Below are 23,167 nucleotides of genomic sequence, written 5' to 3' on the forward strand. Positions count from 1 at the left end.
TTCTATCTCCCTTATAACACTTTTCTCTCTCTCTCTCTCTCTCTCTCTCTCTCTCTCTCTCTTTGAAAAGTTAGCACTTTAATCTTACTAATTTTACACTTCTAGAACTATGAGCTCTCTCTCTCTCTCTCTCTCTCTCTCTCTCCTCTCTCTCTCAAAAGTTAGCACTTCAGTCTTACAATTTTCTGCACTTCCAGAACTATGAGCGCTCTCTCTCTCTCCTCTCCTCTCTCCTCTCTCTCTCTCTCTCAGCATTTTAATCTTACCGTCTTTCATACACTTCCAAAAATATGAGCAGTTTTTAAAAATCTTACCTTCACAAGCAACATCTTCACCAATTTGATATTCTATAACATTTTGATTTACAACAGATTGACAAGTGATTACTAGAAGAATTGGGGATTATCTAAGGGGTCAGAGGTAAACAGCTGATTGTAGGATCATATTACTCTGTTCGGAGCTTGAGAATCTCATAGAACTGATATTAACATTAAAAAAAAAAAACATGTTTTGTACGGTTTTACATGTATTTATGTGTTTTAAAAAAAGGGAACAATTGTCTCTTCCTTACTGTATTTGGGGTTTTATACACACACACACTCGCGCACATACACACACTTAGACACATACATGCATACATTTTATTTATATATATATATATATATATATATATATATACACATAAATGTCTAATTTGCGAGAGAATGTTAATGAAACAATTTGGCTGTTGAAGGACTCAGAACAAGTCTCCAGGGGAAAGATAATTATGCAGTCGTCAAAATAAATATGATTTGCCACGAAAATAAGCACACGGGTAACCAATACGTCCCCTCTGTATATGTAAAACGCCCGTTGACCTTTTAGTTGAAGTGTTCAAAAGGATCCCGCAAGCACGTTCCTTTCTATCAAGGCCATTCAAAGAGAAACTCATCGTTGCATGAAATGCTGTCCATTGCGTCACCGTTACGACTTTTGGCGACACTGTTGGGACTGTTTGCGTCGCTTTCACGACTGTTGGCGACACTGTCACGACTCTTTGCTTCGCTCTTACGACTCTTGGCGTCACTGTTACGACTCTTGGCGACGCTGTTACGACTCTTGGCGTCGCTGTCATGACGACTCTTGTCGTCGCTGTCACGGCTCTTGGCGACACTATGACGACTCTTGTCGTCGCTGTCACGACTCTTGGCGTCGCTGTCACGACTGTTGGTGTCGCTGTTACGACTCTTGTCGATACTGTGACAACTCTTGGTATCGCTGTCACGACTCTTGGCTTTGCTATTACGACTCTTGGTGTCACTGTTACGACTGTTGCGACTCCTGGCGTCACGGTTGCAACTCTTGGCGTCACTGTTACGACTCTTCATGTCGCTGTTGCGACTGCTGGCGTCACTGTTACGACTCCTGGCGTCGTTGTTACGACTCTTGGCGTCACTGTTGCGATACTTCGCGTCAATGTTACGACTCTTGGCGTCTTTGTTGTGATACTTTGCATCACTGTTGTGACTCTTGGCGTCACTGTTGCGATACCTCACGTCACTGTTGCGACTCTTACGGCCGAAACAAATGTGATAATTTCAGTGGTCGGGAGTACTCGTGTTGTGTGTTGAGCGTAATGGTGTTTAATGGAGTAGAAAATGGCATATCATGTTCGTTTAGAGTTGGGATGTTCTCATGTTTTTTTTTTTTTTTATATTTAATGCTGATGATTGTTTAAGAATGTTTAAACTTATGTTCATTTATTAATTTGGTTATTCTGTTAGAAGAGATAAAAAAGTGTTCTAGTGAGAGAAAATTACTTTTATTTCTGTTAGGGAAGATGAAAGAGGGTGCTAGTGAGAGAAAATTCCTTTATTCTAATGATATCGACAAACCTCAGTACATACAGTGCATGTCACTGGGTACAATTGGTTTTAAATTACGCATACAGCAACAACAAATGCAGCCATTTCTAGTCCACTACAGAACAAAGTCCTCAGACATGACTTTAGTCAATTTTGGGGTTTGACCAGTTTTCATCATCATGCTGGTTAGTGTGGATTAGCGATGGTGGGGTATTTTCTTCTAATTGGTCACAGCAAGCCAACCTGATGTGGGTGGCTTTGACTAGTACAGGGTTGCTGATCATGGCGATACGCAAACCCTTTCACTGTGTTAAGATATCAAATCTCAGAAAGGATATATATATATATATATATATATATATATATATATATATATATATATATACACGCGCGTGTGTGTATTTTGAATGTGAAAATTTTTTGATCTATCGCTATATCTATTTGGTTAAAGAAATAGTCAACACTGCTTAAGGAAAGTGAAGTAGAATTCGGTTTTAACTTTGCCCAACGTAATTTTAATCAATCTTTTCCTGTTACTGCCATATGTGCTTTGTTCCTCACCTCTGGAATTAGTCTTCTTTTAAATAGTCTGATCTTTGTCATTCTAGAGAGATTTGTGGATTAAAGATAACTCTGGGTTATGAGGTCGTTGTTGTATGTCTGTTTAATTCTGGCTTCTCTATTAAGATGTGTTATAGAGGAAGCCAAGGTTAAAACTGAGATATAAATAGGAAGTAAAGAAAAATACGTTTTGAGACAAAGGTAAGATGGAAAAATATTGATAGATATAGAATAAAAAAAAATACATTTTCAGACATAGATAACATGGAAAAAACTTTTGACTTTTAATCTATTTTAATGTTCAATCCATCTTCTTATCTTAAATCTCATTTTCCCCCACTTAATTTCCTATTTCTATCTTATCTTATGCATTCCTTATTTTATTTCACAAGTTATATTTTTATTTTGTATTTGCCTTAGATCTATATTTTTTCTATCATAGGCTGCGTCCGAATTTTTGTCTAACCTTATATTTCATTTCCTTTGCCTCATGTTTAAAACACGTTTATCTCTCTTTTGCAAGCCCCATTATTTCTTATCTTATGTTCTTTGTATTCAGCTTGATTGAACAGATATGGGAAACTAGAACCCTTTTATCTATGAAGATCGGTTCTCAACATCAACTCATTTTAAGTCCAAGAGGATTGTACATTCTAATCGACTGGACAGGATACCTTGTGTTAGAAGTATGACCTTGGGGGTACACTACAGTCTCCAGCGTGTGTGCATATGTCGTCTATAGTTAGTGTGTCTGACAAGAACTATACTTGTATACGGTGAAAAACTATCATGGCTTGTTGATTAAAGTACCAGATTCCTTGGATGCTATAAAAGGTTTAAGAGTCGCCCATGAATGCCAGAGGCAAGGGACATTGCCCTTCAAGCAGGGCAATACCCTAGAGACTGGTCATATATGAATATGATCAGCGCCTAAGCCCTCTTTCCACCCAAGCTAGGACAAAGAAGGGCACGCCAATGGCTGCTGATGACTCAGCAGATGGACCTATGGGCTCCCTCAAACCCTCCTCCTTAGCTCACAAGGATGGTGAAGTTGCAGCGACCAAAGAAACTAAAGAGTTTGAGCGGGACTCAACTCCCTGTCTGGCGTTCACCAGTCTGGGACGTTACCACATCGGCCACCACAACCCTGTAAATGAGAGAGAGAGAGAGAGAGAGAGAGAGAGAGAGAGAGAGAGAGTAGTCCTAGACGAGTATAGGATTTTTTTTCTTTATTTTTAAGTTACTCCTTTTGAGTGAGTAGTATTTTTCATTGCCTGCATTATGCTCATGATTTCATAATTGGATAAAGAAAGGTTCGATTGAAATGAAAGATATATAATATGTCACATTTCGTTTCTATCCATCAATATATCTATCTATCTATAGATAAAGCTGTACTAGCCAGGGCCACCCATACTTGGTTTGCTGTGAGCGATCATACCAAAGTCTCCCACCGTCACCAATCCGCAGTGACCACCTTAGTGATAAAATAGCTAAACCTCAGACACAAATAAGGACATGTTTGAGGCCTTTATCCTGCAGTGGACTAAAAAGGGCTGCATTTATTGTATTTCTACTACAACAACTACTACTACTAATACTACTACTACTACTACTAGTAGTAGTAGTAGTAGTAGTAGTTAAGCTGCAACCCTAGTTGGAAAAGCAGGATGCAATAAGCCCGAGGATGCCAACGTGGAAAAATAGCCCAGGGAGGAAAAGAAATAAGGAAATACATATACTACAGTTACAATAAAATATTTTAAGTACATAAACATTAAAATAGGTCTTTCATATATAAAATGTGAATAGAAAATAATGTCACCCTGATCAACATTAAAAAATACTTTTTTTTTGCAAGTTTGAACTCTTGAAGTTCCACCGATTCAACTACCTGATTAGGAAGCTCATTCCACAATCCGGTCATATCAATTTATTCTGATATCAGTTTATAAAGAAACAAAATTTCCCTATTCGTATCCCAACTGGTCTCCTGGGCCATCTGCCTATCACATCTATAGACGAAAAATCATTGAAGGAAAAAAGAGGCAGACTGTGTTATAGGAACAAAAACAATATCGCCAGCCATTTTATCTGCATGCAAGTATGGGGGCATACACATACATACATACATACACACACACAAGCAATTACTGCCAGATTCATTATTAAACGATGTAAATCACACACGCTGTGATTGAACTGGGTTGTGAATAAATAACCGATTATACCCGAATCGAAATTATGGCTGGCTGGCATTTTTCATGGCAGGTATGAGGATCGGTTAAATTCTTTTTTTTTTGGGGGGGGGGGGGAGCGGCCGGGAATTTGTGTATATATATATGTGTATATATATATATATATATATATATGTATATATATACATATATATATGTATGTTTTGAAATATATATGTATATACATGTATTTATTGTATTTATTTTTATATGTTTTGAAATATATAAATATGATTATGTATATGTAAGTGTATATTGTAAATATATATATATATATCTATCTATATATATATATATATATATATATATATAATATTTATGTATGTGTATAGGCTATATATGTGTATATAACATATATGTATGTATGTTTCATTGGAAACCATAGATAAATCCATAGTATTTATCGACCTATCCTCTCTATCCGTATGTTTTAGAAATGATAAAAACATCTCTAGATCAATAGAATAGACTTATAGACTTTTAGACTCTTATCATCATCATCATCAACCCATAGCCGGATTCAAATACCCGCCTGACATTTTGCTAATTAATGAATGTCAGTGACTTAGGAGGAGAACAGCTGCGCAGTCGGTGTTTATAAATAAACACAAACATCTCTCTCGTCTTCAGAAAACCTTTGCTATTGGGAGAATATTTATTTGTTGTTTGATAAAACCTTAATGTGAATGAGACCAAGTTTTGGAATGATCTTCCTAATCGGGTAGTTGAATCAGTAGAACTTCAAAAAGTTCAAACTTGCAGCAAATGTTTTGATGTTGAACAGGTTGACGTAAGTCTTTTTATAGGTTATACATGAAATATATGTTTTAGTGTTGTTAATGTTTTGGAAATATTTTAGTTTAATTGTTCAGTACTTCTTATATCGTTTATTTCCATATTTCCTTTCCTTCCTAGGCTATTTTTGCCTGTTGGAGCCCTTGGGCTTATAGCATCATGCTTTTCCAACTGGGGTTGTAGCATAGCTAGTAATAATAATAATAATAATAATAATGATAATAGTAATAATGATAATAATAATAATAAGTATAATAACAATAATAGATAATAAATAATAAGTAATAATAATAATAAGTATAATAACAATAATAGATAATAAATAATAAGTAATAATAATAATAATATTAATAATAAAAGGACGGTGATTTACGCCCAACTGCTGCCAGGTTTTAATGAAGTCGGGATGTAAGTAAAGAAAACTAAGTGTGCTTAATCAATCTTAAGCATATCTAATAGGGTGGAATAGGGGAGGTGTCAGTTGCTGTGTAGAGGAGAAGCTGGGGGGAGAGTTTGATTGACGTGGAGGCTGGGGATGAGAGAGAGAGAGAGAGAGAGAGAGAGAGAGAGAGCCTCAAATAAATTGGCATATTTTTACTTTGGGTTTCCATTCATATTCTCTCTTAAGAATTGTAGATGCCTTAAAATATTCAGACTAATTTCTGATGTGAGAGAGAGAGAGAGAGAGAGAGAGAGAGAGAGAGAGAGAGAGAGAGAGAGAGACATATTCTTACATTTTGTATTTATCCATACTCTCATATAAATTTTCCTTGCCTTAATATATTCAGGTTGATTTCTGAGAGAGAGAGAGAGAGAGAGAGAGAGAGAGAGAGAGAGAGAGAGACTTAGCATATTATTACATTGTGCATTTATCCATACTCTCATTTACATTGTCCATGCCTTAAAATATTCAGGCTAATTTCTGAGAGAGAGAGAGAGAGAGAGAGAGAGAGAGAGAGAGAGAGAGAGAGAGTCATATAAATTGTCCTTGCAATAGAATATTCAAGTTAATTTCTGCATTGTTTTTGTTAGTAAAAGTTACGTTCGAAACTTGATAAAGAGAAAAATATGTAGTTTATATTTTACAGTATTTTGCATCAAAGAAATTATTTTGCGTTCTGATACTTTGTTTTGGTTAATTCTTTGATTATATTTACATATACATACACACACACACACACACACACACACACACATATATATATATATATATATATGCGCGCTATAGAAAGTGAAGCCGTTTCTAATTCAATGCCAGACAAAGGCCAAAGACATGCCTTTATTCATGTCTGGGGTTTGGCTAGTTTTCATCACCCTGCCGACATATTCGGATGGGTGATGGTGGGCGACTTCTGTTTGATCGCTAACAGTAAACCAACCTAGTATAGGTGTCCTTGACAACTGGAGCTGTGTAGATTACGCCAATACACAAACCTGTTCATTACATTATGGTATTCCTTCTCTGAAAAGGATATATATATATATATATATATATGTACATATATATATATATATATATATATATACATACTCTGACACAAACTTTTCATATTTAACTTTGTTGTCTCCCTGTAAATATTTATTTACAATTTATGTTTCCAGAAATTCCTTTCAATATTAAACACACACGTTCAATCCTCCAACATTGCCATGTACCCCATTCATTTGCCCTCACAATATATCTCCTAATTTAACCCACCTATCCTTTCATAAAGCTCAACACCACGAAGTCATCAAATATATACTCTGGAACATCATCATCCTTTCCTGGTATAAATATAAAATCGTTCACCGTCCCCGAGTGAGCGTCTGAGCGAAAGCCCTTTTTATTTACATAGTAGATCCAGCCGCTGTCAATTACTGCCTTTATCTTTACGTACCTGAGGCAAATTGCTCTAAATTGTGTGTGACTGTTTTTTTATACATTGTTCTGTTTCTTTCGGGAGCGTAGTAGGTTTGTTTTGGAGTTTCTTCCTTCATGGCGTAGGTGGTTGTGAAGATAGAAAATTTGCTATCAAATTGTTTTCTATGTTAAAATGTTAACTTATCTTTTAATATTATTATTATTATTATTATTATTATTATTATTATTATTACGTGCTAAGCTACAACCCTAGTTGGAAAAGCAGGATGCTATAAGCCCAGTGTCCCCAACAGGGGAAAATAGCTCAATGAGGAAAGGAAACTAGGAAAAATAAAATCTTTTAAGAACAGTAACACCAGAGAAAGGCAGGATGATAGAGAAATTACGTTCAATATCTCTATTATGTTAAAATGTTAACATCCCCTTTCTTTTATCCCTAGAAAGACAGGATAGAGAATTTAGTGCCAATGCCTCTTCCATATTATAATGATAACTTATTTTAGTCTAATATCATATATATATATATATATATACTGCATATACACACATATATATACACATATATATATATACATATATATATATGCATATATATATATATATGCATATATATATATACGTATATATATATATATATATATATATATTATACTGCATATACGCACATATATATACACATATATATACATATATATATGTATATATGCATATATATACGTATATATATATATATATATATTTATATATATATATATACATATACATATATAAGTATATATATATATATATATATATATGTGTATATATATATTTATATATACATATACATATATATATATATATATATGCCAGTCTAGAAAGACCATAAACAGACGGAAGGACATGCCTGAGGCCTTTATCCTGCAGTGGTCAAGTTATGGCTGACGATTATATATATATATATATATATATATACATTTATATATGTATATATATTAATATATATTTATATTTATACACATACACACACACACACACACACACACATATATATATATATATATATACACACACAAACAATGCCGTTATGATGAAGAACTACGATTTTATGTGGTACACATTAGAAAGTGGTAAGATAATTTTTAATTTAACATCTATGTGAAATATATTGTTGATGCTGACATTTGGTAGTTATTTATATAACATTAAATTAATTAATATCAATTTATAACTATGAAGAAGCATCCAAGCAAGTTGTACTTCATAACAAAGGCCACATATCACAATTAGTTTGAGCTTATACAAACAAAGGCATTCGGTGTCATAATTTTATATCTTTCTAGCTATTCACGGATTATTATTATTATTATTATTATTATTATAATGATATGATAACAACAACAACAACAACAATAATAATAATAATAATAGTGATTTATTATTATTATTATTATTATTATTTTTATTATTATTATTACTATTATTATTATTATTATTAGCTGAATTCCAACTCTATTTGGAAATTCTGGATGCTATAAGCCCAAGAGACCCAACAGGGAAAAATGGCCTAGTGATGAAAGCAAATCAACTACATGAGAAGTAAAGAATAGTTAATATAAAATATTTTAAGATCAGTAATAACATTGAAATAGATCTTTCATGTATAAACTATAAAGAGAGACTGATGCCAGCCTGTTGAATATAAAAATATTCGTTGCAAGTTTTAACTTTAGAAGTTCCATCGATTCAACTGCCCGACTAGAAAGGTCATTCCTTAGTCTGGTCATAGCGGGAATAAAACTTTTAGAATACTGTGTACAGATTTAAGAATATTATGAACTTGACAGATTATTTTAACTGTTACAGATTTGTAACCGTTTATATTATTTATTGGAAAGTCGGTGTTTAAGTCCTCTTCTTGTTCTATACCTCCTTGTGGAAAATTAACAAGATACATTAACGTGGTAAAAGGGTTTGTGTATCGCCGTGATCAACAACTAGTCAGGACCACCAACACTAGGTTGGTTTGCTGTTAGCGATCACAGCAATCACCATCACCAATCCGCAATTGGCCAGTGAAGTGATAAAAACAGACCTTACCCCTGACAGGAATAAGGCCATAGCTGAGTCCCCTGTCCTGCAGTGGACTCGAAACGGCTGCATTTGTTGTTGTAGTTGTTGCTGTTGTTGCAAATGCTTACCAATGAGAATGCATATGGGCTCTTAGTCTTCCCCTTTTTTTCTCAGGCCCTTAGTTTTCCCATTTTTCTCAGGATCTTAGTTTACCCATTTTTCCTGAGGCCCTTTTTGTTCCCATTTTACTCAGGACCTTAATATATCCATTTTTTATCAGGACCTTAGTTTTCCCGTTTTTTCTCAGGACTTAGTTTTCCCCTTTTTTCTCTCAGGCTCTTGGTTTTCCCATTTTATTCTCAGGCCCTTAGTTTTCCCATTTTTTTCTCAGGGCCCTAGTTTTCCCTTTTTCCCAGGCCCTTAGTTTTCCCCTTTTTCTCAGGATCTTAGTTTTCCCATTTTTCCTGAAGCCCTTAGTTTTACTATTTTTTTAGGACCTTAATTTTCCCATTTTTTATCAGGCCCTTAGTTTTCCTGTTTTTTTCTCAGGATTTAGTTTTCCCCTTTTATCTTAGGTCCTTAGTTTTCCAATTTTATTCTCAGGCCCTCAGTTTTCTCTTTTTTCCCAGGCCCTTAGTTTTCCCATTTTTCTCAGGCCTTAAGTTTTACCATTTTTTTAGTCCTTAGTTTTCCCATTTTTTCTCAGGCCATTAGTTTTCCCAATTTTTCTCAGCCCCTTATTTTTCCTGTTTTACTCAATACTTAGTTTTCCCTTTTTTCGGGGCCCTTAGTTTTCCCATTTTTTCAGACCCTTAGTTTTACCGTTATATTCTCTCAGGACTCAGTTTTCCTATTTTTTCTCAGGACCTTAGTTTTCCCATTTTATTTTTAGACTCTTAGTATTCCCAATTTTCTCAGGCCCTTAGTTTTCCCTTTTTTCTCAAGCCCTTAGTTTTCCTATTTTTCTCAGGCCTTAAGTTTTCCCATTTTTCCTCAGGGCATTAGTTTTCCCATTTTTTCTCAGGCCTTTAATTTTCCCAATTTTTCTCAGGCCCTTAGTTTTCTTTTTTTTCTCAGGCCTTAAGTTTTCCCATTTTTCGTCAGGCCTTTAGTTTTCCCATTTTTCTCAGGTCTTTAATTTTTCCAATTTTTCTCGGGCCCTTAGTTTCCCTATTTTTCTCAGGCCCTTACTTTTCCCATTATTTCTCAAGCCCTTACTCTTCCCATTCTTTCCTCAGGCCCTGAGTTTTCTCATTTTCCTCAGGCCTTTAGTGTTCCCATTTTTTCTCAGGCCCTTACTTTTCCCATTTTTTCCTCAGGCCCTGAGTTTTCTCATTTTCCTCAGGCCTTTAGTGTTCCCATTTTTTCTCAGGCCCTTACTCTTCCCATTTTTCCTCAGGCCCTGAGTCTTCTCATTTTCCTCAGGCCTTTAGTGTTCTCATTTTTTCTCAGGCCCTTACTCTTCCCATTTTTTCCTCAGGTCCTGAGTTTTCTCATTTTTCTCAGGCCTTTAGTGTTCCCATTTTTTCTCAGGGCTTTAGTGTTCCCATCTTTTCTCAGGTCTTTAGTTTTCCTATATTTTCTGAGGCCCTTAGTTTTCCCATTATTTCTCAGGCCCATAATTTCCCAATTTTTTTCAGGCCCTTAGTTTCCCCATTTTTCTCAGGCTCTTAGTTTTTGCATTTTTCTCAGGCCTTATTTTTCCCATTTTTCTGTCACTTAGTTTTCCCGTTTGCTTTCTCAGGACCTTAGTTTTCCCATTTTTTATCTCAGACCTTCAGTTTTCCCATTTTCTTTTAGGCCCTTAGTTTTCCTATTTTCTGAGTCCCTTAGTTTTCCCATTATTTCTCAGGCCCTTAGTTTTCCAATTTTTCTCAGGCCCTTAGTTTCCCCATTTTTTCTCAGGCTCTTAGTTTTTGCATTTTTCTCAGGCCTTATTTTTCCCATTTTTCTCTCAGTCACTTAGTTTTCCCTTTTGCTTTCTCAGACCTTAGTTTTCCCATTTTTTTGCTCAGACCCTCAGTTTTCCCATTTTCTCTTAGGCCCTTAGTTTTCCTATTTTCTGAGTCCCTTAGTTTTCCTATTATTTTTCTCAGGCCCTTAGTTTTCCCATTTTGTCTGAAACCCTTAGTTTTCCCATTTTTTCTGAATCCCTTAGGTTTCTCATTTTTTTTCATGCCCTTAGTTTGTCCCATTTTCCCCGGCCCTTAATTTTCCCATTTTTCTCATGGGTTTAGTTTTCCCATTTTTTCTTCGGTCCCTATTTTTCCCATTTTCTCTCAGGCCCTTAGTTTTCCCAATTTCTCTCGATGCAAACCCGTCCTGAATTATAATTAAAAAATATAATGACTGAAGGCGAAGATGCGCAAATAAAACATAAACTTATTTTGCTTCATCTGTTTTATCTTTTAAGCTCTTTGATTTAATTAAGATTTAGCGTCAATTTTTTGTACACTATAAAATTAATATCAAATTCCTCTTAATAACACTAAATGCAATTTAATATTTTGATGCTTCTAAAGATCCTCATTAATAAAGTTATTAAATTTTTGATTAGTCGATTAAAAATCATTAAAAGACCTTCGATTTCATTGTACTAAAGATCATTATTAAAATGCTTGGCTTTTTTATTTGTTGATTACAAGTTATTAAAAAACCTACGATTTCATCCATTTTTTTTTTCATTTGTCTAACTAATTACCATAAACGAAATGAAAAAAAAATATAATGTCATTAAAGTAGATATTAATTTATTTATTACTGGGAATTATAATGGCAGTTTTGTGAAAAAAAAGTTATTCAAAAAGATAAATATTTATATGAAAAAACAAAAATATATTCAAACAGATAAATATTTTAATTTGCCACAAGGAATTATAGGGGTTGTTTTGTGGGAAAAAAATATTCAAACAGATTGATATTCTTATTTACTACCAGGAATTATAACGTCTGCTTTGTAAAAGAAAAAAAAAATATTCAAACAGATAGACATTTTTATTCACCACAAGGAATTATAGCGGCTGTTTTGTTAAAAAAAACCTAAAGCAATAATTCTGTTGGCAGATGTAAATTTTACGATGACATTTCGTAACATGTGTAAGCATTAAGTCTTGTCCATGAGTGATTTGAGCTTGGCGAATCCGCTTAAACAGGCTTAAGCCTTCAGATTAAGGAGTAAGCCAATACCTAGGCTACTGGATAGCATGAACGCGTTGCATGATCTTACATGACAGTAGATATTCACAAACATTGTTTATATATATATATATATATATATATGTATATATATATATATATATATGTGTGTGTGTGTGTGTGTGTATATATATGTATATATATATATATATATATATATATGTACACACACAGTATATAATCAGCTTTTGATGTCATTGCAATTAGCAGCTGTTGGTATAGTTGCAATTAAGAAGTGTAATAATCAGCAGGTTTTTGTGTCATTGCAATTAAGTAGTTTAATAATCAGCCAGTTTTTGGTATAGTTGCAATTAAGAAGTGTAATATTCAGCTAGTTTTGGTGTCGTTGCAATTAAAAAGTATAATAATTAGCAGCTGTTGGTGTAGTTGAAATTAAGAAGTGTAATAATCAGTAGCTTTTGGTATAGTTGCAATTAAGAAGTGTAATAATCAGCAGGTTTTGGTGACGTTCCAATTAACAAGTGTAGTAATTAGCAGGTGTTGGTGTAGTTGCAATAAAAAGTGTAATAATCAGTAGTTGTTGGTATAGTTGCAATTAAGAAGTATAGTAATCAGCAGTTCTTGGTTTCATTACAATTAACAAGTGTAATAATCAGCAGCTGTTGTTATAGTTGCGATTAAGAAGTGTAATAATCAGCAGGTTTGGTTTCGTTGCAATTAAGAAGTGTAATAATCAGCCGGCTTTTGTGTTGTTGCATTTAAAAAGTGTAATAATCAATAGTTTCTAGTGGCGTTGGAATTATGAAATGTCATAATTAGCAGATTCTGGTGTCATTGCAATTAAGAAGTGTAATAATCAGCAGGTTTGGTTTCGTTGCAATTAAGAAGTGTAATAATCAGCCGGCTTTTGTGTTGTTGCATTTAAAAAGTGTAATAATCAATAGTTTCTAGTGGCGTTGGAATTATGAAATGTCATAATTAGCAGATTCTGGTGTCATTGCAATTAAGAAGTGTAATAATCAGCAGGTTTGGTTTCGTTGCAATTAAGAAGTGTAATAATCAGCCGGCTTTTGTGTTGTTGCATTTAAAAAGTGTAATAATCAATAGTTTCTAGTGGCGTTGGAATTATGAAATGTCATAATTAGCAGATTCTGGTGTCATTGCAATTAAGAAGTGTAATAATCAGCAGGCTTTTTTTGTTGTCGCATTAAAAAAGTGTAATAATCAGCCCTTTCTAGTGGTGTTGCAATTGAGTGTAATGATGAGCAGTTTTTAATGTCCTTGCAATTAAGAAGTGTAATAATAAGCAGTTTCTTGTGTCGTAGCAAATAAGAAGTGTAATAATCAACACCTTCTTGTGCCATTGCTATTAAGAAATATCATAATTAGAAGATTATGGTGTCGTTGCAATTAAGTGTAATAATGAGCAGTTTCTAATGTCGTTGCAATTAAGAAATGTAATAATCAGCAGCTTTGGGGCTCTTTGAATTCAAGAATTTAATAGGCAGTCTTTGGTGCCGTTGTAATTAAGAAGTGTAATATACAGCAGGTTTTGGTGTCATTGCAATTATTAAGTGTAATAATCAGCAGGCTTTTTTGTAGTTGCATTTAAAAAGTGTAATAATCAGCCCTTTCTACTGGCTTTGCAATTGAGCGTAATAATGAGCAGTTTCTAATTTTACTGGCTTTGTAATTGAGCGTAATGATGAGCAGTTTCTAATGTCGTTGCAATCAAGAAGTGTAATAATGAGCAGCTTCTTGTGTCGTAGCAAATAAGAAGTGTAATAATCAGCACCTTCTGGTTTCGTTGCAATCAAGAAATGTCATAATCAGAAGATTCTGGTGTCGTTGCAATTAAGAAATGTAATAATTAATAGCTTTTGGGGATCATTGAATTCAAGAAGTGTAATAATAGTTTGGTACTGGTGTCCATGCTATTAAGAAGTGTAATAATCAACATTCTTTGGTGTCATCGCAATGAAGTGTAATAATGAGCAGCTTTTGGTGTCGTTGCAATCAAGAAGTGTAATAATCAGTAGCTTTTGGTGTAGGTACAGTTAAGAAACGTAATAATCAGCAGATGTTGGTGTAGTTGCAATTAAGAAGTGTAATAATCACCAGGTTTTTGGTGTCGTACTTAAGATATGTAATGATCAGCAGATGTTGGTGTAGTTGCTATGAAGAAATGTAATAATCAGCTCCTTATTATTTTTATTATTATAAACTAAGCTACAACCCAGTTTGAAAAAGTAGGATTCTATAAGCCCAAGGGCTCCATCAAGGAAAAATAGCCCAGTGAGGAAAGGAAACATGGAAAGAAATAAACTAAAAGAGAAGTAATGAACAATCACTATAAGATATTTTAAGAACATTAAAATAATCTTCATATATAAACTGTAAAAACTTGAAAACAAGAGAAAGAAAAATAAGATAGAATCATGTGCCCGAGTGTACCCTCAAGCAAGAGAACTCTAACCCAAGAGACTAAAGGCCCATCACTCTACCCCATCAGAGCAGTGTAAAAGTCGTTCATAAATGGCAGACACAAGGAACTGTGACATTGTCTTAGCAAGCAGAACAATGCCCTAGAGACTGACCATATATATATATGATCAGCGCCCAAGCCACCTCTTCACCCAAGCTAGGACCAGGGAGGGCCAGGTAGTGGCTGCTGATGAGTCGGCAGATAGACCTATAGGCTTCCCCAAACCCGCCCCCAAACTTAGCTCACATGGATGGTAAGGTTGCAGACACCAAAGGTACTAACGAGTTTGAGCGGGACTCGAACCCCCGTCTGGCAAACATCAGGCAGAGACGTTACCAATCAGGCCACAATAGCAGAGGATATTTTACCGACGAGAAATAAAGAGCATTCCGGTATGAATTTTTATCTATGTATTTGATGATATGATTGTTATTCCCGTAAACTTCAAATAACTTTAACGACATAGTAACGCATGTTTCATGTATCCGTGCCTGTTATAATCTGCTGTATTCAATAATGTATATTTTTTAATAGATTTGACTCTATCCGAGGATGAATACACTCAAATTGTCATATTGTGATTTTGAAAATATATTCTTGTGTTATTATCAAGTTGAAGTTAAAATCACTAGGTTTTTGTGTTGCAAAAATAGACCTTGGAATTGGTGGAAATGAAACTTTTATTTGGCTATGAAATTATGTGTATATATATATATATATATATATATATATATATATATATATATATATGTATATATATATATATAGTATAATGTATTCATTTATCTTAATTCACCCTCAAGGGCATTTTAGTCGCATATTTTAATGATTAGCTGTAAAAGTAAAGATATATATATATATATATATATATATATATATATATATATATATATATATACACTTATATATATATATATATATATATATATATATATATATATCAACCTGAGAAAATTATTAGGAACTCAATCCCCATGTTTTGTTTGGCGCCTTAATACATTGTTGATATAATGGCGTTTTATTCTTTCTTTTTCTAGGTGTAATATTTTCGCTAGATGGCTTTGCTCTTTTGTTTTACGCTGCTATTTTGTAGTTTGGTCCCATTCATTATGCCATGTTCGTGTTAAAGATTGGCAGTTGGTACACTGTTGCTTGTGTTTACTCGCAAAGAGGGTTTTAATTTAATTTTCTTATGGCGGAATATCATAGGTAGTATGGTCTTTTCGACTTGGCTGTGTTTGGAAACATCCTTAACTTTTATATGTCTACAGATATTACAACAACAAATGCAGCCGTTTCTAGTTCACTGTAAGATAATGGCCTCAGACAAGTCTTTATTCATGTCTGGTGTTGGGGCAGTTTTTATTACCATGCTGGCTAGGATGGATTGGTGATGGTGGGAGACTATTCTGATTACTGACAGCAAATCAACTTTAGTATGGGTGGCCCTGACTAGTACAGATTTGCTGATCAGGGTAGTACGCAAACCCTTTCACCACGTTAAGGTATCCAAACAGAAATTAAAACCTCAAAATAGACTTTTATTTTAGGGGTAAAGAGGTGGGTTTAGAGTTAATATAAAATTTACTAGTTCTCAACACGTTTTTAATTCATTGAATCAGTAAATATAAGAAGCTGCCTACTCTTACACTAGGCTTATTCACTGTGTATTTAATTATATATAGCTTTCTCGTTTCATAGTCCTCAGCCTCGTAGAAATGGGTCTACCAACTTTATATTGCCTTGTGGAACCTAGTTGGAAGTTTGGTGAACTCTGGGGGAGTGCGAATAGCATGCCCAAATAATCTCCATATACCCTTCATCATGATCTCATCCACATATGTCACTCGAGTAATCTCTCTTATAGTTTCCTTTCTAATCCTATCCTACCGTTTAACTCCCAATATTCTTCTGAGGGCTTTATATAAATTTATAATTATAAAGATTTCTTTCGTCCATATTTTAGAACCTTAAACACTATAGTCAGCCATTTGATCATAGTATACCACTGTACTATATAAACACATTTATAAATCCATCAGCCCATAGTTTCTTTAAGTTTTCATCCATGAATCTGCAGTTAAAGAATGGCAGGGAAGGAGGAGGGCTTAGGACGAACCTGTAAGGGGGTTGGGTGGAAGATTGAGATGGAGGTCGAGAATTATATAACGAGATAAAGTCAAGGATGATATGGAGGGAAGAGGATTGGCGGAAGAGGGTGCCTTTGATAGAAGACCTTGGAGAGGGTGCATCAGGCAACCGGCCCTTTAATGTAAGGATAACAGTGGGAAAAGAAGATGATGTGGCAGTAACTTGCGTTGTGCTTCTTTGGAGCCACCCGCTGTTAGACAAGACAACTTATTGAATTTATTTAGGAAATCGAAAATGAGATATATTTAGAAAAAAGGATAGCATATAATGGATTTTCACAATATTTTTTTTTTTAACATGTCTGATCCCAAACTTGAAGTGTGGTTTTTTTTTTTTTTTTTTTTTTTTTTTTTTTTTTTTTTTTTTTTTTGTAATCCCTAGTTGATTAACAGATCCTCTGGGAATCAAAGTAAGTTTCTACTAAAAAAAAATTCGTTTAATTTTTCGATTAAAAAGCATCCGTGGCAGTAACTTCGTTTGATGGGGAAAACTTTGTTGTTAAATAGCTTACACGCAACACTCATGAGAGAGAGAGAGAGAGAGAGAGAGAGAGAGAGAGAGAGAGAGAGAGAATCCATTAATAAAAGAGATTACAGAATATATCGGATCTTTTTTCCTCATAGGAAGATTGAGGGGCAGCAAACTAGCTCCCTCTCTCTCTCTAGCCCTTTTATAAGACGAGGTTAGTTTTTACAAAGATATCCGAAGGTAGGCATATTTTTTTGCCTTGGGATATTGCGTGTGCACGCACTGACACCTCTACCACCCCACCCTCTACCCCTAGGAATCCACCTGGAACCACCCACCTCCTCTGCCAACAATCCAACTCTACCCTTTCACCTACAGTCTCTGTGGTAACTGGGGAAATAATTCCCTTTGCAATACAGCTCTTAGGTCACCTTTCAGTCTGATGGGGTGAGAGGAGTTTGGCCTTGGAGATGTAAAGGGTTGGAAAAGGGGAAGGGGGCAGATCTAAGAGTCCTTTTGTTTTCAATCAGATTAAAGATAGACATTCTGTAAAGGCACCAAGATGAGATGATAGCCTTTCTCGAGGCTAGCTCTGTAGGAGTCTTAACATGACATTGTGCTGGTAAACTAGCTCTGTAGGAGTCAAATTTGACTCAGTGTGCTGGTAAACTAGCTGTCAAGGAGTCAAGTTATTGTCTCTGTAGGAGTTAATTTTGACTCACTGTGCTAGTAAACTAGCTCTGTAGGAATCAAGTTTGACTCATTGTGCTGGTAAACTAGCTCTGTAGGAGTCAAGTTTGACTCATTGTCTTTGTAGGAGTCAAGTGTGACTCATTGTGTTGGTAAACTAACTCTGCAGGAGTCAAGTTTGACTCATTGTGTTGGTAAACTAGCTCTGTAGGAGTCAAGTTTGACTTATTGTGCTAGTAAACTAGCTCTATAGTAGTCAAGTTTGACTTATTTGCTGGCCAACTAGCTCTGTAGGAGTCAAGCTTGACTAATTGTGCTGGTAACTCTCCATCCTAATAATGATAAAGATATTCTTACTGAAGAAATATTCATGTGATCTCTAAGCTAAAATTAAATTAGAAATTATTTTGTTCCAGCTAATATTAAAAACTGTTGGTCCAGAAAATGATATGTAAATTAACTCAATATATTTAATTTGTTTTCATCTGTGATATTACATGAACATACTATGTAGTGATGGAATATCCTCGGGAATAATGTTTCGATAATTCCATTCGCCATTTATGCATAATTAAGGCTTTTTCTGTTAATGATAAATGCAAAAACATGTACACTGAATGGTAGAGACAACACAGTGTATGAAAGTAGACACAAAGGAAACTATTTTCTTGTTTTAGAGATTTCACTGTTAAGTTGTTACTCTACTTAACTGGACAAACTGTAACCCATTAGCCTACATCACCTAAATATGAATGGAATGTTGAGATCAAAACATTTTGGCATAATTCATAATACATCTTTTTTTTCTTTGCATCCTTGAAAAGAAGGTTGCATATTGGATGCTGTTCAATCCATCAAGAGTCATATATTCTTGATTAGGATGATACATAGTATGTGAATAAACGTAACTTGGTGATATCTTCCTCGACTATTATTATTATTATTATTACTACTACTACTACTACTACTACAATTGGTAGTGCCATAGCCTCTGTCTTGGGTTAGAGTTCTCTTGCTTGACGGTACACTAGAGTTTATCTCTCTTCCTCTTGTTTTGTTAAAGTTTTTATAGTTTATATAGGAGATATTTATATTAATGTTACTCTTCTTAAAGTTTTTTATTTTCTTTTCCTCACTGGGCTATTTTCCCTGTTGGAGCCCCAGGGCTTATAGCATCTGCCTTTCCAACTATGGTTGTAGCTTAGCAATAATGATAATAATAGTAATAATAATAATAATAATATTAACCAAGCTAAAACGCTACTTGGAAAATCATGATGCTACAAGCTGATGACCTCCAACATGTAAAAATAGCCCAGTGAGGAAAGGAAATAAGGAAATAAACTAAACGAAAAATAAAGAATAATGATTATAAAAATTCTTAATATCAGTAACAACGATAAAATAGATGTTGTATATATATATATATATATATATATATATATATAGAAACAGACTTGTGTTAGCCTGTTCAACATAACAACATTCGCTACAAGTTTGAAGTTCCACCGATTCAACTGCCTGATTAGAAAAATCATTCTATAATCTCTCTTAACTGGAATAAAACTTCTAGAATACTGTGTCGTATTGAACCTCCTGATAGAGAAGATTTGTGTTACACAATTATTTAAGAAATAGACATGCTGAGAGGGGGATAAATTTTTTAGATTATCAATAAGACATCAGGAATTTAAATCCTTTTTATCAATACATTGAGGAATGATATGTATAAGAGAGTAAATGATGATGTCCTTACAGAAATCGAGAATAAATATTTGGAGAGACAGAAACAGGAGAAAATTACAGTCATTTATAAACATTCATAATTTAATTTATTTCCGTGTTGTGTATTTTTTTTCCATTATACTAGGAGATGTTTATTAGTTTATAGAAACTATATTTTCTATATTATAAAGAGTAAGTGTCCTATTATATATATGTATATATATATATATATATATATATATATATATATATATATACTGTGTATATATATATATATATATATATATATATATATATATATATATATATATATACATATACAGTATATATATATATATATATATATATATATACAGTTTATATATATATATATATACTGTATATATATATATATACTGTATATATATATATATATATATATATATATATACAGTATATATATATATATATATATATATATATATATATATATATATATATCCAGTCAGGTTAAGCTCTCCCAGTCCCCTGTGTAGGGGGAGAGGGAGTAGTCATACCCTGGTGAGAGGAGATAGATACATGTCCGTATGCGTGCATATTTAGCCTTCATTTTTGACGGGTCACATACACTACCAACTAAAAAATAGTCTTAGCTAGATAAGTCTAGTTCAGCTTTAAGGAACCTTTAGATTATAAGTTACTCTTTTGTTTCATTTCCAAATATATTATGGATCATTTTTTGAGGCAAGTGTACCATTAGGGGAGACATAATAATTGTCAAAAAAAAAAAGAAAAAAAAGCTTATATATTTCAACTTTAAACGAAAGGAAAAAAAAAAAGAAATTGTTCGAATTGTTTCCGAGTTATTTTTTCTAAGTTGAATAAGTATTGTATAGAGTACAGCAATTATCCATTACGCCTTACAAAAGATGGGATGGTGTTGACCTAATGGCCTTCCATTAGCCCCTTCCTCAACCCCTTAACCTTCCCCTACCCTCTCCCTCGTACCTCCCCCCCCCCCAGAACCTCCCCATAGCTCCCCCAGCTTCCCACTCCCCGGTAATCTTAATCCCCACCCCAATTTCTTTTAATTTCGACGGGGCTGAAACTCAACCTTCCTCAACCCCTTTACCTTCCCCTACCTTCTCCCCCTCCCCTGTACTTCCCCAGAACCTTCCCATTGCTCCCCCAGCTATCCACTCCCCCGTAATCCCCAATCCACACCCCAATTTCTTTTAATTTCGACGCTGGGTTGAAACACAACCTTCCTCAACCCCTTAACCTTCCCCTACCCTCTTCCCCTCCCCTGCAATCCCCAGAACCTCCCCATAGATCCCCCAGCTATCCTCTCCCCAGTAATCCCCAATTCGCCACCCCAATTTCTTTTAATTTCGACGCTGGGTTGAAACTAAAAAAACCCATCTTGTAAACAATGATGCCGTAACTAGAAACGCGAGTGACATAGTGATATTAATGATTTTATGAATGAATTAAAGTTCTAGATGGTGTTTTAAACCTAGAGGGAAAATGCCAGTCTTTTTTTACGTAGATGGGAATAGCTTAAAATAGGAGGAGAAAGGGAAAAAACAGAGGGTAAAGAGAAAGGAAGAAACTAAGATTAAAATTATTTACCTTCAAAGTCCTGTGTCTTGTTCAAATTTTTAGAAGTCACGGGGAGAAAAGCTGTGAATGTATATATATATATATATATATATATATATATATATATATATATATATATATATATATATACATATATGTATATATATATACATGCATATATATATATATATATATATATATATATATATATATATATATATATATATGCAACAACAACAAATGCAGCCGTTTCTAGTCCACTGCAAGACAAAAGCTTCGGCGGCCATATCCAGATTAATGTCTGTGGTTTGGCCAGTTTTCATCATCACGCAGGCCAACTGCGGATTGGTGATGGTGGAACACTTATGTCTGATCTCAGAGCAAACCATCCTAGTATGAGTGGTCCTGTCTCGTACAGCTTTGCTGATCATGACGATACGCAAACCCTTTCACCGCGTTGAGGTATCCCCACTCCGAAAGGGATACATATACATACATATTTCCTTATTTCCTTTCCTCATTGGACTATTTTTCCCTGTTGGAACCCTTGGGCTTGTAGCATCTTGCTTTTCCAACTAGGGTTGTAGCCTGGCTAGTAATAATAATAATAATAATAATAATAATAATAATAATGATTTTATTTGGTCAAGAAAACGAAAATCAATTTTTTTTTTTTTTAGATTTGCAAATATCATTATGATCTCCAGCATTATTTATTCATTTGCAAATTTCTTCACTCTTCTTCTCCATCTGGGAATCATCATCATCGTTTTACTCTCTCTCTCTCTCTCTCTCTCTCTCTCTCTCTCTCTCTCTCTCTCTCTCTCTCTCTCTCTCTCTCTCTCTCAAAGACAAAACGTTATTTAATTTGGAAATTGATGATAGTTCTCTCTCTCTCTCTCTCTCTCTCTCTCTCTCTCTCTCTCTCTCTCTCTCTCTCTCTCTCGTCTGGCAAGCACTACTATAGCTTAGAGTTCAAGCCTCCTACCCGAAGATGGGTAAGTTCTTGAAAAATTAAGTTTGCTTCTGGTCACATGAGCAGAAAATTAGGTATTTAGTTGTTACCCGACTGTTGAGGAACAGTGTCAATTTTTTTATTTTTTTGGCTGATAGGAAAGAGATATTAATGAGGTATTAATTAAGATTTGCGGATGACATAGGTCTGTTTATTAAATCATGGGAGGAATTAAAAAAGATTATAAACAATTTCAATAGAGAAAGTAGAAATGTAGGCCTGAAAATGGATGTGAGTAATGCTAAGATAATGTTCAATGGAAATGCCGAGAGGCAAAAAATAATAGTTATGGACGAATCTCTAGAGATTGTTAATGAATATACAGTACATACTTTTAGCTAGCTAATCATGGTAGGAATAGCTTAGAAAGTTAAGTATAAGTAAGAGTCATGTGAAGTGGTGGTTAAGCACAATTTTATTTATATAAAGGTACTTTTTTCTTGTCAAGGTCCCTATGTTAATTTAATACATTAATTTTTTATTTTAATTTTAATTTGTTTTCTATTATGAGTTGTTTGCTATCAAAACATGAGGACCTTGAGT

At 34.2% G+C, this 23,167-nt stretch overlaps 1 protein-coding gene across 1 annotated transcript in view; it reads right to left on the reverse strand.

Annotated features, from left to right (window-relative positions):
- Positions 1–905: 905 nt before the first annotated feature.
- Positions 906–23,167, reverse strand: part of LOC137654301 (dentin sialophosphoprotein-like) — a 43,250-nt gene continuing 20,988 nt past the window's right edge. The window contains exons 2-3 of the mRNA XM_068387954.1: positions 17,114–17,335; positions 906–1,518 (exon numbers count right to left, since the gene is read on the reverse strand). Coding sequence (XP_068244055.1) covers positions 906–1,518; positions 17,114–17,335 — 835 coding nt within the window. The remainder of the gene's footprint in view (positions 1,519–17,113; positions 17,336–23,167) is intronic.

This window comes from Palaemon carinicauda, chromosome 1 (genome assembly GCF_036898095.1).
Source record: "Palaemon carinicauda isolate YSFRI2023 chromosome 1, ASM3689809v2, whole genome shotgun sequence".
NCBI lineage: Eukaryota > Metazoa > Arthropoda > Malacostraca > Decapoda > Palaemonidae > Palaemon > Palaemon carinicauda.